The sequence below is a fragment of the Brachyhypopomus gauderio genome, unplaced genomic scaffold (assembly GCF_052324685.1).
Source record: "Brachyhypopomus gauderio isolate BG-103 unplaced genomic scaffold, BGAUD_0.2 sc135, whole genome shotgun sequence".
In the NCBI taxonomy this organism is placed as follows: Eukaryota; Metazoa; Chordata; class Actinopteri; order Gymnotiformes; family Hypopomidae; genus Brachyhypopomus; species Brachyhypopomus gauderio.
This window is the reverse complement of record NW_027506956.1, coordinates 365,386-379,625: the sequence shown is the minus strand read 5'-3', so window position 1 is coordinate 379,625 and position 14,240 is coordinate 365,386. Positions and strand designations below refer to the sequence as shown.

Below are 14,240 nucleotides of genomic sequence, written 5' to 3'. Positions count from 1 at the left end.
GTAAAGGGAGCGGGACTGTCTTGACATACATGACTTCAGCACTGTCATGAAGGGATCGGGACTATCCTGACAAACATGACTTCAGCACTGCTTAGAAGGTTTCTGCTGTGTTTTCAGTTGTAAGTGTATTACGTGAGGTGACTCAGCACTCTCTGTGAATACGTGCGTGGTTGTTTCAATACTCCAGTGTTAGCTGCTCTTTTTATTTTTAGTGATTGTTGTTATTTATTTGTTAAGAAACAGAACTGACCGAATTGTCAACTAATCTCTACCATCATATCTCAAGATGTAATCAGATTTAGACAAGAATGACTTGTTTGGTATTTTAAGACATTATTAATAAAAATAATTGTATGTGTATTTATTTATCTTAATTTCAAACAACCACAAACTGTGGGAGGAACTACAACCACTGACGTGTCTGTGTTTTTGCATGGTCAGATCCTTCCCCAGTGATTGATTGATTTCTGGATACTAAATCGGCAAAGCCGCCTTTCTTTCCCTAGATTAGGGCCAGGTCCAGTACAGGATTTGTAGCATGCGGCGGTGTTTCCGGCGGTGTGTGGAGAGTGTATTGTGAGGCTTTGGTCAGAGCGAGGGAGTCTTCTCCCTGTGCGCGGCCTGTGCGCGCTCTCCGCCAGCCGGGCCCGCAGATGGCCGGCCAGCCTGGCGTGAGCGTGGAGTGGTGGGAGAGCTGGCGCCGAGGCCCTCCGTGTCTGCACGCCGACATACGGGCCTGCTGAGGTGCATTAAACATGGCCTACTGCTATCCCACAACCCGCCTCGCTCCCCACAGTCTTCCCCATCTCACCGCGCCTCTCTGTGTCTCCGTCGCACGATCGTTTCACCACAGGGGAGTGCATGACATGATGTTATTGTGGATGATGTCAGCGCAAAAGAGTGCTTTTTTTCCTTTTTTTTTTGCCATGACTGACCGCCAAAGTCGTTGGCTGTTGTTTGCCCGAACAGGAAACGGAGGTCATCCCAGACCAGACCCTGCTCCAGCGGATCGAGGAGGCGGAGTTCAGGGGGGCGGCCGGCCTCCAGAGCCCGCAGGCCACCGCCCACCTGGAGTTCTTCCTGGCCATGGCCATCTGCAACACGGTGGTGGTTTCCACGGAAACAGCCCAGAGACAGAGGGTGAGAGCATGAAGTCATGCTGACCTCGCTTCTTCAGTGATGGGCGGGGTTATGCTTCTGCTCGGAGGGGGCGGGGCTATGCCCTTGGCTGCTGAGTCATGGTGGTGGAAAAAAATTTAAATTATCCCATTATGCCAGAATAATAACACTAATTACACACTATGCAAATTACACCAGCTGCACGTGGAGACCCTGGGTCTAAATCCCAGACTCACCAAAGCAGCCCTACAGTTACCTTTGTACGCTTAATTCCACAGTAACTGGTGGTGAACAGATCGGTGGCATGATGAATCATCGGGACAGTTAAAATTCATGCAAATGCTCGAATAGATCACTACTTATATGAAATGAGAGTTATCTCAGCTTAGACCAGTTGTCTCTTTCATTCTTCACCCCCTCGCTGGGTCTTAAATGGTATAACCATAACAGGAAGTCTGTATGAAGTTGAGTTGCTCTCATGGCTGGTCAAAGCTAATTTCCTAAATTGCTCCTGAGGACCTGCACAGAAGCACTTTGTGCAGACTGCAAATTATTTGTGGCCTCAGACCTGTAATGTTGAGAGATTCAAAGAGTAATTTGGGCCACCCCTAATTAATTAAATTAGCAATGGTGCATGATTGTATCACCCTGGGCCAGACAAATGTGGAGTTACCGAGAGTTACCATGGGCTCAGAGGACAGGAGATTACCCATTGGACACACAGTAATATTTCAGCAACACTAACTCAAACATTTAATAAGTTCAACTTGACTTTCAGTTCATTATGACTGGATTCTCAGTTTAAATTCACTTTGAAAAAAATAGATCATTACTTTAAGTAACATTTTGTAAGCACAACTTAAGAATCGTTCCATTCACTGTCAATATGAGTATCTAAATGTAAATAAAACTTTTAGGTCAGAGGACGCCGTAACTCCTCTAAGTCCAGAAGTCAGCTTCCGGAGTGCATGGAGGGCCTTTTTGCTCGACTCCCATGTTTGCGGAAGTTTAGTTCCTCCTTAAAAAGTGTCAGACGCAAGCGGCCTTCCCTCTCCGAGCCTCCGGCAGCATGCACCCTCTACGACATTCCTGCTTCCTCCAGCTCCGTGTTGGGCGAAGACGAGGGTGAGCACACTCTCACCAGCAGGGGGCCGCGTTTGGCCGGACACGTGGAAGTGTGCTACGAGGCCCAGAGCCCAGACGAGGCGGCCCTGGTGCACGCGGCCAAGGCGTACGGCTTCACCCTGCTGGAGCGCACCCCCTCCCACGTGACCGTCCGCCTGCCCAGCGGGACGCCGCTGACCTACGAGGTGCTGGATGTCTTAACCTTTGACTCCGTGCGCAGGAGGATGTCCATAATAGTGCGACACCCCCACACCAAAGAGATTATAATGTACACCAAGGGAGCTGACTCAGGCATCATGGAGCGACTGCAGAACTGCTTCCGAGGTAGACACCGATGGCAGGTTCTCCCAGCCATCCTCAATCAATCCACGAGCCAAATGAACCCACGAGGAGGCGTGTTTTTCACACCCCACTTGTTTTAATCTACCCAGGCAGGACACAAACGAAGAGCGAGAGTGTGGTTATCGCTAATCAGACCCAGAAGCACCTGGACACGTATGCTAATGATGGCCTGCGCACCTTGTGCTTTGCTCGAAAGGTAAAGAAGGACATGTGCTCCATTCTGATTCGAGTTATGCTGAGAGTTTTCAGACAAGATGTCCCGAGTGACATGTTCTTTCCCTCTCTCTGTGTGTTCTCTCTCCCACTCTCTCTCACCCATTTCTCCCTCTCTTTCTCTCCCTCATTGTCTGTCACTCTCTCTCTTGCTCTTAAAGGTTGTGAGTGAGCAGGCCTATTACGACTGGTTAGTGTTGAGACAAGAAGCTAAGGCAGCAATAGACAGGAAGGAGGAGATGCTCATGGAGACTGCAGCTGACATGGAGAACAACCTAATGTTGCTGGGTAAATCAAATAAAACTGCCTAACGCAGCTTAAAGTGGAATACTGACGTATCCAATAGAAGAATGAAGGATTGAACGAAAGACGAGTTGACTGTAAGACAGACATGTGAAATACATATTCCTATAGGGGCCACTGGAATAGAGGACCGTCTTCAAGAGAATGTTCCAGAAACCATCCAGGCACTGCGGGACGCAGGAATCCAAGTGTGTGTGCTGACTGGAGACAAACTAGAGACGGCCGTCAACATCGCCTACTCCTGCAAACTGCTGGACCAGCGAGACCTGGTGTTTACCTTCAACACAGAGAACAAGGTGCAAAGCCCCTGTCTCCTCCCCACAACCCCCTCCACGGTGCGGAGCCCTGTCTCCTCCCCACAACCCCCTCCATGGTGCAGAACCCTGTCTCCTCCCCACAACCCCCTACTGCCCCCCCTGTGGCACTGATTGATCCTCCACTCAGGGTCAGGCCGCTCATAAATGATGCATTTGGGAGACAATGAAAGGGCGGTTGGGCACCTCCCACCCATCAGCCCTCTGCCGGCCAGGGTCTGCAGTCCCCTGATGAAAGAGCCCTTGACAGAAGTAGGTGCCTCTGGCTCCTGAATGCAGAGCAGGGCTGTCTAGCTCACCCGGAGCAGGCGAGTCTGGGCACCGGTCGTCAGGGTGGGCCCTGTGAAGGTCACGCTCACACCTTTCCCCGATTTAGCACACGTGCTGCTTCTGCATCACGTGAGCCCGTCCCCAGGCTCAGCTCTGGCAGTGCAGCCGCCCAGTTCGCTCACGGATGTGGGGGAATTCGCTGTAATCCAGTTTGCAGCAGCACAGAGGAGGGGGAGAAGGCAGCCTGGATGTTAGACATGGCCATCGACCACCCAGACTCTGCCTGGACACCTCCTCCTCCTCCCTACATCCTCCTCCTGTTTGGGGAGGGAGGTGCTGCTTTTAAAGCAGGAAGGCAACTAGTTGTTGATTAGTGGCCAGTTACACAAAAGACTTATGAAAGGTTTCTTAAAAACCTTATTCACATACATTGAAATACAATGCATTTACAAACACATACATTTTATCATACTTTTTTTCTCAAATATAAGAAATACTGTCTATAGCATATGCATTATACATAAGTTAAATATGTATTATATAATTATCTGCCCTATTTTCGCATAAGAGGTTACAGAAGACGGCTCGTTTTTATATTTATAAGTGTCTTGCTGGCATCATGTCAGCAGGAGCCTAAATCTGTCAGTTGCCTGTGTCTATGTCAGGACGTTTGCAGGACCATGCTGAACGGAGCACTCGGGCAGATGCCGCTGTATGACAGCCAAGAGACAGAGGTCAGCGTGGGCCTGGTGATTGACGGTCGCACCCTGGGCTTGCTACTGCAAGATGACCTGCAGGAAGAGTTTGTGCGGCTGTGCACACACTCCCGTGCCGTGCTATGCTGCCGAGCCACGCCTCTGCAGAAGAGCACGGTCGTCACACTCTTACGCCGCAAGCTAGGGGTCATGACCCTGGCCGTAGGTAATGCAGGAGGGGCGGTCTGGAGGTCGTCCGCTTTTTAAATCATATTGAACCATCTGAGTCATGTTTACGTGCTGACAGAGGTGTTTCAGAGTGTGCGGGTTTGATGGTTCGGAGTTGTTACCTTCAGTCTGAATGCTAGTGCATTTATTCTATACATTTGTTCAGAGCATTTGTTTCATATGTCCAGGTGATGGGGCCAATGACGTGAACATGATTCAAGCAGCAGATGTTGGCGTGGGCATTTCAGGACAGGAAGGGATGCAGGTATGTGTGTGTGTGTGTGTGTGTGTGTGTGTGTGTGTGTGTGTGTGTGTGTGTGTGTGTGTGTGTGTGTGTGTGTGTGTGTGTGTGTGTGTGTGTGTGTGTGTGCACGTGCGTGTGGGGGACTTCCAGACATGCAGTATCCAGATCAAATTACTCATAATAAGACCAAATGGTGTAATTCACTCACCCATTGTTGAACGGTATGGAATAGTATTGCTGCTACTGACTAGCTTTGTGTGTGTGTGTGTGCGTGTGTGTGTGTGTGTGTGTGCGTGTGTGTGTGCGTGTGTGTGTGTGTGTGTGTGTGTGTGTGTGTGCATGCGTATGTGTGCATGCGTATGTGTGCGTATGTGTGCATATGTGTGCATGTGTGTGTGTGTGTGCATGCGTATGTGTGCATGCGTATGTGTGTGTATGTGTGTGTGTATGTGTGTGTGTATGTGTGTGTGTATGTGTGTGTGTATGTGTGTGTGCGTGCGTGCGTGCGTGTGTGTGTGTGTGCGTGCGTGTGTGTGTGTGTGTGTGTGTGTGTGTGTGTGTGTGTGTGTGCATGTAAGGCTGTTATGGCCAGTGACTTCGCGATAGCGCGCTTCAAACACCTAAAGAAGCTCCTCCTGGTTCACGGTCACTGGTGTTACAATCGGTTAGCAAACATGATCATCTATTTCTTCTACAAGAATGTGGTACGTATCTCAGTATATTATTATTATTATTATATTATATATATTTCATTATTCATAGTAATATTCATTATTTATTCATTTATTATTTGTTGTTTTTTCAACATGAAATGGTTATCGAGGTAATGATATGATAATGATATTATCAGAACTCAGTATTTTCAGGTGCAGAATCTTACAGCACCACAGTGTGACTGCGTAGGCCTGAAGGTGGCGCCATCCTCCACTATAACCCTTCCCCCTCTCCCCCAGCAGCAGCTAACCCCTGTCCCATCTCCCACCAGGCTTACGTCAACCTCCTGTTCTGGTACCAGTTCTTCTGTGGTTTCTCCGGCACTGCTATGATCGACTACTGGTTCATGATCTTCTTCAACCTCTTCTTCACCTCTGCGCCGCCCATCATGTTTGGCATTATGGAACGGGAGGTGTCTGCCTCCATGCTCCTCCAGCTCCCGGAGCTCTATAAGAGGGGCCAGCACGCTGGGGTCAGTGCCTCCACCCACGCTCACATTACAGCACAGCGGGACGTGGATGGTTCATTACGTTATGTGAATGTGTAGCTACGTGTAGGTTTCCTGCATTGTGCTTTTCAGTGGGGTACCCTATGCTGAATTATATGCAGTGATGCATTTCCTGTCAGCCAGTCACATGATCAGTCACATGACTTGTTGAGGTTATGTTATCAGAATGATCAAATAGCTGCTCCCATGTCGCAGAGACCGATACTGTGTGATCCAGAAATGGAATCAGATTTTGTGAAAGCATGTCTCATTTCTCTGGTGCATGAAGCTCCCTAACCTAATGATTGTGATGATAGATGATGATGATGATAGTGATGGTGAGGATGATGATGGTGATAATAGTGATGGTGATGATGATGATGATGGAAATGATGGTGATGATGGCCATGAGACCTTCTGAAGACTTTGCTTTGTTTTCAGGGCTACCGGCGTTCAACCTTCTGGATAGCTATTGCAGATGCGTTTTATCAGAGTCTCGTTTGCTTCTTTGTTCCATACTGGGTAAGAACATCAGATGAACTCTGCTGATTATTTCCCTGATTTATTTCCATGCTCTTCCTGACAGCTTGCTGACGTTTTCTCTCTTGTACTTTTTGCAGACATACAAAGGCTCTGATATCGACATCTTCACTTTGGGAACGCCCATGAACACTGCGTCTCTGTTTACGATCATCCTTCATCTGGCTATTGAGATCAAGAGCTGGGTGAGTAGATCAACTCTCTGGATTGAAGAAAGATTTACTTTAGTCAGAGGGATCAATCAAAAATCAAATTATTCCCATTTTTATTGATTAAAATTCCCAAGATAAAGCTGTGCTTCTCTAGAATCTCTAGGGTCTCACTGCCTTGAACGGGTGTTTTTGGCTTTTGTACATCTACTTCAAGAGTGTTAAACTCTGGTACTGCAGGACTGAAGTCCAACAATGTGTGGAGATTTCTCTGCTGTCACTTCCCTGCCAAGTTTATGTGCTGAGCACAGAAATCACCAAAGTCCAGCTCTCCAGGACAGGAGATGGTGACCCTTGACCCAATTCAGCTGACGAGATTAATTAAATGTAAAAGAACAGCGATAGCACTACAATTTTCAGGGGCATTGGAACAGACTGGCATTGGAATAGCATTATACTGGAAGATGAGTGTGACTGAGAACCACCACTGGGGAGTGCTGGTTTGGGCATCATCATCAGCCAAGCCAGTCATTCCCGAACTGCTGATTTTGGATAAGGAGGCACTGGTGGTCTTAACAGTTTCTATGTTGGTTTTTGGCTGGTGTTAGACGGTGGTACACTGGGTGATTATGGTGGGAAGCATCGTAATATACTTCATCGTCACACTGGCCTTCTGCGCCATCTGTGTCAGCTGCAACCCCCCTTCTGACCCCTACTGGACCATGCAGGAGCAGATGTTAGACCCAGTCTTCTACCTTGTCTGTATCTTAACTACTGTTGTGGCACTATTGCCAAGGTAAGTTTATCCATTTTGTTCACTGTATTTATGGTGACTGTAAAATCATACAATGATCATGAGGTCACTTGTATAATAAATAAAAATCTGTTCTAATCTCCATTAATGTTTGGGAAGATTTTGGTTTTTGGTATGTGTATCCCAGTTTTTCTTGAGGACTCTTTGTTTTGTGCAGGTATACACTTCACGCCCTCAGAGGAACGCTAGTTCCCTCCGATCACCTCCGGGCGAGGCAGATAGACAACCTGCCGGCCCACCACCGGGACCAGTGGCTGCAAGAATGGCGGATGCTCAAGGACCTGTGTGCCTCCTATCCCAGCCTGTCCTCCTCTTCTTCCCGACGCTACGGCACAGCCCAGAGCCCCAGCCTGTCCCCTGTCCAGGACCCTAGCCTCTCCCTGGCCCATAGCCTCAGCCCCTCCCTGGGCCAAAAGCCCAACCCGTACCTGGCCCAGAGCCTCAACCCCTTCCCTGAGCCAAAGGCCCAGCCCGTCCCTGGCCCGGAGCTCCAGGCTGTCCCCGGGCCAGGACCCCAGTAGCGTTGCCATGTAGAGGAGTGCCGGAGCAGTTTGGGGGGCTGGCTTCCTCTAATCTCTGGCTGAACTCTCAGGAGACTGAATGATAAAAAAAACATTGTTGTGTTTTAGTGTCACGTATTTTGAACACCAATTTGTATGCCTTTTCGCGTAAAATAAATGCCCGCGTACGGGAGAAGCTGGACAGATGCTCGTGGGCAACATTTACGCACAGAACCCTAGCTGTGGTGTTAACGCTGCCTACTGATTCAGCTCTTGTACGGGGACCAGCAGACGGGAAGTCTGAGGGGAGTCGGAGTGGTCCGTTTTCGGATCCTGAATATGCTTCCTCTGCCTCTTCTGTCACAAGTCTCCCGGTTGGTCAAACGGAATGGGTCAAGGTTCACTGAGGATTCAGGCTGGGCTTCCAACTATCAGGTAGCCTAGTCAAGCTAGTCAACAGGCCGATCGATGTATCTCTCAAGAGTTCCTCAACAAGCCCTCCAAAAAACACAGCCTCTCTAGACGGGGAGAGCTGGTGTCGTTTGCTTCTCCGGGAGAAACCTACTTGCAGAGCCCATTTGTATTCAGACGCTTCGAGCTGCTCACAAAATAATTGAGGTTCGCAGACGTTACATAACATCCTGGTATTTTCAGTTCATGTAGCCATGTTTAGAGCACGCTGGGCTTGATGTTGAGAGACAGAAGCACACACACTGCAGGAAGACTGAAGGACACGTCTGCCTTTGTTATTATGTTTAACAGGCTGCCTGCGTATGTGTGTGTATATATATATGTGTGTGTGCATGCACATGAATAATCAGATGATGAAAAAGCAGAGGACACACACACACACATCTGACTGCTTAATTGTATTTCTGACGTCTGTCTGACGTTCCTGTTTTGAAGGAGTCAGCTGTTGTCCCATTTGAGTAGCCAGGCCAAAGAAATATCTCACTCCCCCATCTACCTCTCGCTTAAAGGTCCACAGAATCTGAAGCTTGCAATAAAATGGGTGTAGTGCTGATGTGGTTGAGAGCTTGTTGCATGTTTATGTAATGACGTCAGAGTATGTTTTGATGGACCACTTCTGCCATCTTGTGTTGGAGTCTTGAATTGCACACACATAGCCGTAAGATAAAACTAAGAAGTGGGTGAACAAAATGGTTGATGGTTTTAATTTCAAGTTTTTATTTTTATGTTGCAGTGTTTTACGTGGTCAGTTACTTGGTAGTTCAATGAACCATTCACATTAATTAAATGACTGTTCTCAAAGCTATTCCATGACTAATATATTCCTTATAAAGTGTAACTAACCACTTAGCAAGTGAGAAAACCATGATAATTGTTGCCTGAGGTAAATGCAACATTAATAAACAGCCTTCGTGTTGTGTGAATATAGCTTCACATATTAGTATCACTATTAAAGACATAATTATTAACTGTCAATTTTAAATGCATAAAATACCTTTACTTATCTTAATCAGATAAGATCAGAAATGAGAAAATCCAGACAGATTGATCAAAATGCTGGTACAAAGTTTTACTTTCAGGATTAGGAACATCTCTGTTCTTAATTCTTTGCTTACTAGAAATCTGTGATGCGTCTATTTCTTTAAAATCGATTCTAGGTTCAGCCTTGAACAGAGATCATGAATGAAAATCATGAATGAATTTAGCCCTCAGAAACTACTGAAAAACAGATTCTTAAAGGATATTCTCAGTGTGCTCAACCAGGGGACTATACAAAGGAATCACACAGCACAGTCTTGCTACAATCACACGCATTTTACAGAGAAAATAAACAACCAAGGAGTTTTGCTATTACCGTTATGTTGACACTGAATATAGCACCTCATTGTAATGACAGAGAACTATGCATGAAAATATTTTCAAACATAATACTTCAAATCTGCCTTTACATAAAACATCACACTGAAAACATTTCACAATACTGAAGTAGGTATAAAAAGTACAAAAGAAAATTAAGTAGCTTAGAAGGCAAAAGCCCCTAACAAAAGGACTACGTTTCCCACCCACAGAGGGGGGCTGATCAAACAGGTTAGGTGATCACTGCAAGAGGAACAGAAGATCTGAAATTTTACACCTTTTCCATTCAAGCATACAGAGAACTCACTCTACCAGCATGGGGGGTGTGGAGGATGAACCACTGTGACATGACTCAACCCCAAATCTCACCCAATTACAATTACTCGTAAAATTCACGGACATAATTTGGGGGGGGGAGGAGGACATGTCCCCCCCCACTTTTTCAAAAGCCAGTTTTGGTTCCCCCCAGTTTTTACGGTTACGCCCCTGAACCCCAGTTCTCAAGCCATTCGTGTCCCCCCCACCTATGAAATCAAAATCGTCCATGGTAAAATTACTCTTGAATCTCTTGAAATTACTCTTGAATTACTACTGAATCTTTAGTAATCATTTTTCTCTGAAAGCTGAGCGTCATGATAAAAAAACTTCTCATTTCCAATCATCACATTTCCAGTGTTTCCACGACAAGCTCTCTTCCTTAAAATCGGGGTCTTGAAACAAAACTTAGTACCTTCTAACACCTCTCAGTCTGACAAATGGTATTTTGTCTGTGTCTCAAAATAATGTACTCCCTCTGTTGAACATAGCTTATTTTGATTAAACAGCGTGTGTACACGCACACCAAGACCAGTGTCAGACAAAAGTCTTTTCTGGTTTTCTGTGTGTATATGTATGTGTATGTGTGTGTGTTTACATAAACACATGCCTTAGTACTTAGCACGAGTGGACACAAACATATATGTAAACCGGTGCCCTTGTGTGTCAACACACGCACGTGCTGTACGCCTACCAGGTGGGCATCATATCGGGGAACCAGATGCGACCGAGGTGCTTGGACACCTCACTGGGGATCTGCTCCATGCTGTAGGTGTTGTCTGGGATCAGAACCTCCTCCATGATGGACAGCTGGCTGAGGCGGCCACCGCACATCCTGACGAACTCCATGAAGCCGCTGCAGGTGACCTCGCACTCGCCCAGGCCGATGGCCGTAAGGCCCTTGCAGCGCTCGGCGATGCGGATCAGCTCCTCGTCCAGTGGTTCCAGGCCGTTGGCGCACACCACCAGCTCCACCAGCCGCGGGCAGTTCAGGCCGACCCGGCCCAGCATCTCCTTGCTGACAGCGCGGCCGAAGTAGAGGTGCGTGACGGGTGTCTCGTCGCAGAAGAACGGCTCAAACTCCTCCTCGTACAGGAAGAAGTACATTACCACGCTGACGCGGGGGGAGTGGCGGATCAGCGCACGCCAGCTGCTGGTCCGGATGGTGTGGAACTGCTGGCCCGGGTTCTCGCTCACCACGTCGATGCGCAGGTGCTCCAGGTGCACGTGCTTCTCAGAGGAGAGAGCCAGGAGCAGATCGTCGCTCAGCAGGTGGTAGTTGAGGGCGAGTTCACGCAGGCCGTGGCACTGGTCCGCCACGCACAGGATCCCTGCACGGACACGAGATCCTGGTCTGATTCAGTGCATTCAGAAGCAAGAAAGACTCCACAAGTGCAGTGCATTACGCCCGGGGCTGGGACAGAGACCCACTGGTATATAAAAGAGAAATCTGAACATTCAAGAACATAAGTGGGTTTGATCTTGTACCTCATGCAGCAGGTTCAGATCAGATACCTGCGGGAGAGACGTGAGGACAGCTGCTCATCTTCAGAAGCTTCAGTGTGTCACTGTTGTTCGCCACCAGGACCTTCAGGGAAGGGTCGTCGACCGGGGTGTCGTCGATTTTAATGGACGACAGGGACTTGGAGTTGACAAACACCACCGTCAGCGCTGACACAAAGTGTGACTGGGAAGAGAGCATGCAAGGGAGGTGTGGCGAGTCAGCACCTGGGCCTCACCGTCACACTGCCTTCCCCACGAGTAGTGTGACACGACCTTCAACGTGCTGTGATCCGTACCTGAGACACGTCCATAAAGCTGGGTCTTGCCGTGGAGATGAGGCCCAGGGTTTTGATGGTGCAGTTCACCAGCTGGGAGAGGATGTCACATGCTGCCTCCGCAGACTCCGTACAGCTGTCCACCTGCAGGGAAGAGAAACAGACAAAGAAACAAACTATAAACAAATAACCCCAACAATAAAAGACCTAAACAAACAAATAAACCAACACCCCACCACAATAAAAGACCCAAACAAACAAATAAACCAACACCCCACCACAATAAAAGATCCAAGCAAACAAAAGAAACTACATTTTAATAGCATTTCTCATAACTGATGAAACACAAAATGGTGGTCTTTAATGTTTCTTAATTGAGATTCTGGGGTTCTACATGTAATCACTGAAGCACAAACTATGTGTACAGAGCTTTCAAGAAGATAATGTGGACTATGTGTAGTATCTACGATTGTTGTTTGTGTTGTGTGAGTGATACAGTCACATCTGAAAACATGACATGACTCAAACATTACTAGGTCATGATTTAACCTAAAGACCTACGGGTTATGGTATAGTTGGAAGGGATATTGTCAAATACTACATGATTATGCCTAGATTGAACAGAACGTCTGTAATGCAAATGCTCTCTCTAAAAAGGGCTAAAAAGTGTTACCCCAGAGCAAAGTAACCAAAGTAACCAAAGCAAAGATAGTATCCCTTTAAACACTGAAAAAAACACAAGTGTACAAACTGTACTTCAGTTTAGCTTGCAAATAGAAGTCTAGAATGAATCATACTTATTTGATTATAACTGACATGAATAATCCATTCCTGCACAGTATAGTTTAATTATTATTGGTGGATTTGCTATGTAGGGAAAAGAATCCTGAAGAATTAGCCCAGGCAGGACTGGGGCTGAGAGTCTTGATTTGGTTATTCACATGCATCCTAAATCAGCCTGCATTGAGATAGTGTATGTGTGGTGGTGGTGGTGGAGGGGGGGTTATTCTGTTTTAAATGAGCACAGTTCCAAGAGCCACTTTACCTTGAAGCTGACATACTGAAGATGTTGGGCATGCCTCTTAATGATTTGCTGGATGAGGTCGGGATGAGTGGACCTCAGGTACGACGTGGCTGGCTGGTTCAGCTCAAACTCGAAACGCCTCCACAGCTCCGGGATATGAAACACGTCGTTCCAGCGGCGGCACACAGACGACGCCCGCGCGCGGTCCACTAAGGAAAGGTACTGGAATATGTGCAGGACAACGTGATGGGGCAGGTTCCCCCAGTCTTGGGCGGGGTAATGGGAGCTGGCGGGGGGCCCTTCTGTAATCTTCTTCTTCTTGGCTCTGGTTTGAGAAGGACTAAAACTCGCGCACTTTGACGCGATATTTGCTCGTGCTCGTTTCATTCTGTTGGGCGGAACCGTAGTATCAGAATTATAATTAATAATTCCCATTACTCTGCATGATTATATAAAATATTTATTAAGGCGATTTAAGTGCATGGTTCTAACATTACTGACTATACTAAGGTGAAATAGTCGCGTCACAGATCGCTGTAAGTTCAATTAACAGCCGTTTATATTATTTTCTCTCGTGTAGTAAACCTTGCCTGTATAATGCTAAAAATAGTCGGGTAAATATTTAGAAACTACAGACGGAACCGACTCCTTTGGGTAATAAGCGGTCTCACCAAAAACGACGACCACAACGCTAACTGCAGAAAGGTCTAGAACTTACTTGATTTGTGAACGTCTTCAAAACGGCGGGTTTAGTTGACCACTTCAATCGAACCATTCCGAAGCGAAACCATTTCCGCGAGTCTATCTGGAGTGTTGGTTCCTGCGCACTAACCGTGTGCCACTATAAGCCGCGCACTTGGCATTAGATCTACAACGTCCAACAGCAGCACGCAGCACGTGAGCACAGGAAAACATGGATTTTACTGAACTGCTTTGCCTCGTCTTCCTCGCTCAGCTGTCATATATCTACTTTAATTTTGCGTCTAATCGTTAGTTTGCTTCACGTTAGTAACAGTGTACTTGCAAATAACCTAAAGTCAACACATTTGTGTTTTGGGGGGTTTATAAATATGAAAATAGCGAGTGAGTCATGATAATCATCTACGTGTGACCGATTTTTGCCTTGTTCATCACTTTTCTATACTTTCGTTTCAATTTCTACCGAAGGTGACCAATGGGTACTTAAAGATCTTAATGTTTCCAACAGTCCGTGTAACGCGTGGCCTACACTGAAAGTAG

General features: G+C 47.0%; 2 protein-coding genes across 2 annotated transcripts in view; one reads left to right on the top strand and one right to left on the bottom strand.

The window, feature by feature from the left end:
• Window positions 1-9,333, top strand: part of atp10b (ATPase phospholipid transporting 10B) — a 23,124-nt gene extending 13,791 nt beyond the window's left edge. Inside the window, exons 9-21 of the mRNA XM_076994118.1 lie at window positions 970-1,140; window positions 2,037-2,568; window positions 2,676-2,782; window positions 2,961-3,087; window positions 3,214-3,398; window positions 4,352-4,607; window positions 4,798-4,874; window positions 5,432-5,557; window positions 5,839-6,039; window positions 6,496-6,576; window positions 6,675-6,779; window positions 7,352-7,539; window positions 7,715-9,333. Of these exons, the coding sequence (XP_076850233.1) occupies window positions 970-1,140; window positions 2,037-2,568; window positions 2,676-2,782; window positions 2,961-3,087; window positions 3,214-3,398; window positions 4,352-4,607; window positions 4,798-4,874; window positions 5,432-5,557; window positions 5,839-6,039; window positions 6,496-6,576; window positions 6,675-6,779; window positions 7,352-7,539; window positions 7,715-8,078 (2,520 nt within the window). The 3' untranslated portion in view covers window positions 8,079-9,333. The remainder of the gene's footprint in view (window positions 1-969; window positions 1,141-2,036; window positions 2,569-2,675; window positions 2,783-2,960; window positions 3,088-3,213; window positions 3,399-4,351; window positions 4,608-4,797; window positions 4,875-5,431; window positions 5,558-5,838; window positions 6,040-6,495; window positions 6,577-6,674; window positions 6,780-7,351; window positions 7,540-7,714) is intronic.
• Window positions 9,222-14,240, bottom strand: fbxl3l (F-box and leucine-rich repeat protein 3, like). The gene is made up of 5 exons (XM_076994131.1): window positions 13,720-14,240; window positions 13,023-13,389; window positions 11,999-12,121; window positions 11,715-11,886; window positions 9,222-11,530 (listed from the first exon to the last, which is right to left on the bottom strand). The coding sequence occupies exons 2-5, from the start codon at window positions 13,386-13,388 to the stop codon at window positions 10,890-10,892; spliced, it is 1,302 nt and encodes a 433-aa protein (XP_076850246.1). The 5' UTR covers window position 13,389; window positions 13,720-14,240; the 3' UTR covers window positions 9,222-10,889.

Excerpts from the sequence above, each read along its gene's own strand:
- fbxl3l (XM_076994131.1), bottom strand. The coding sequence starts at position 13,388 with ATGAAACGAGCACGAGCAAATATCGCGTCAAAGTGCGCGAGTTTTAGT. Across the intron at positions 12,122-13,022 it reads TTCAGTATGTCAGCTTCAAG|GTGGACAGCTGTACGGAGTC; the intron begins GTAAAGTGGCTC and ends TCTTCCCTGCAG. Across the intron at positions 11,887-11,998 it reads GCTTTATGGACGTGTCTCAG|TCACACTTTGTGTCAGCGCT; the intron begins GTACGGATCACA and ends CTCTCTTCCCAG.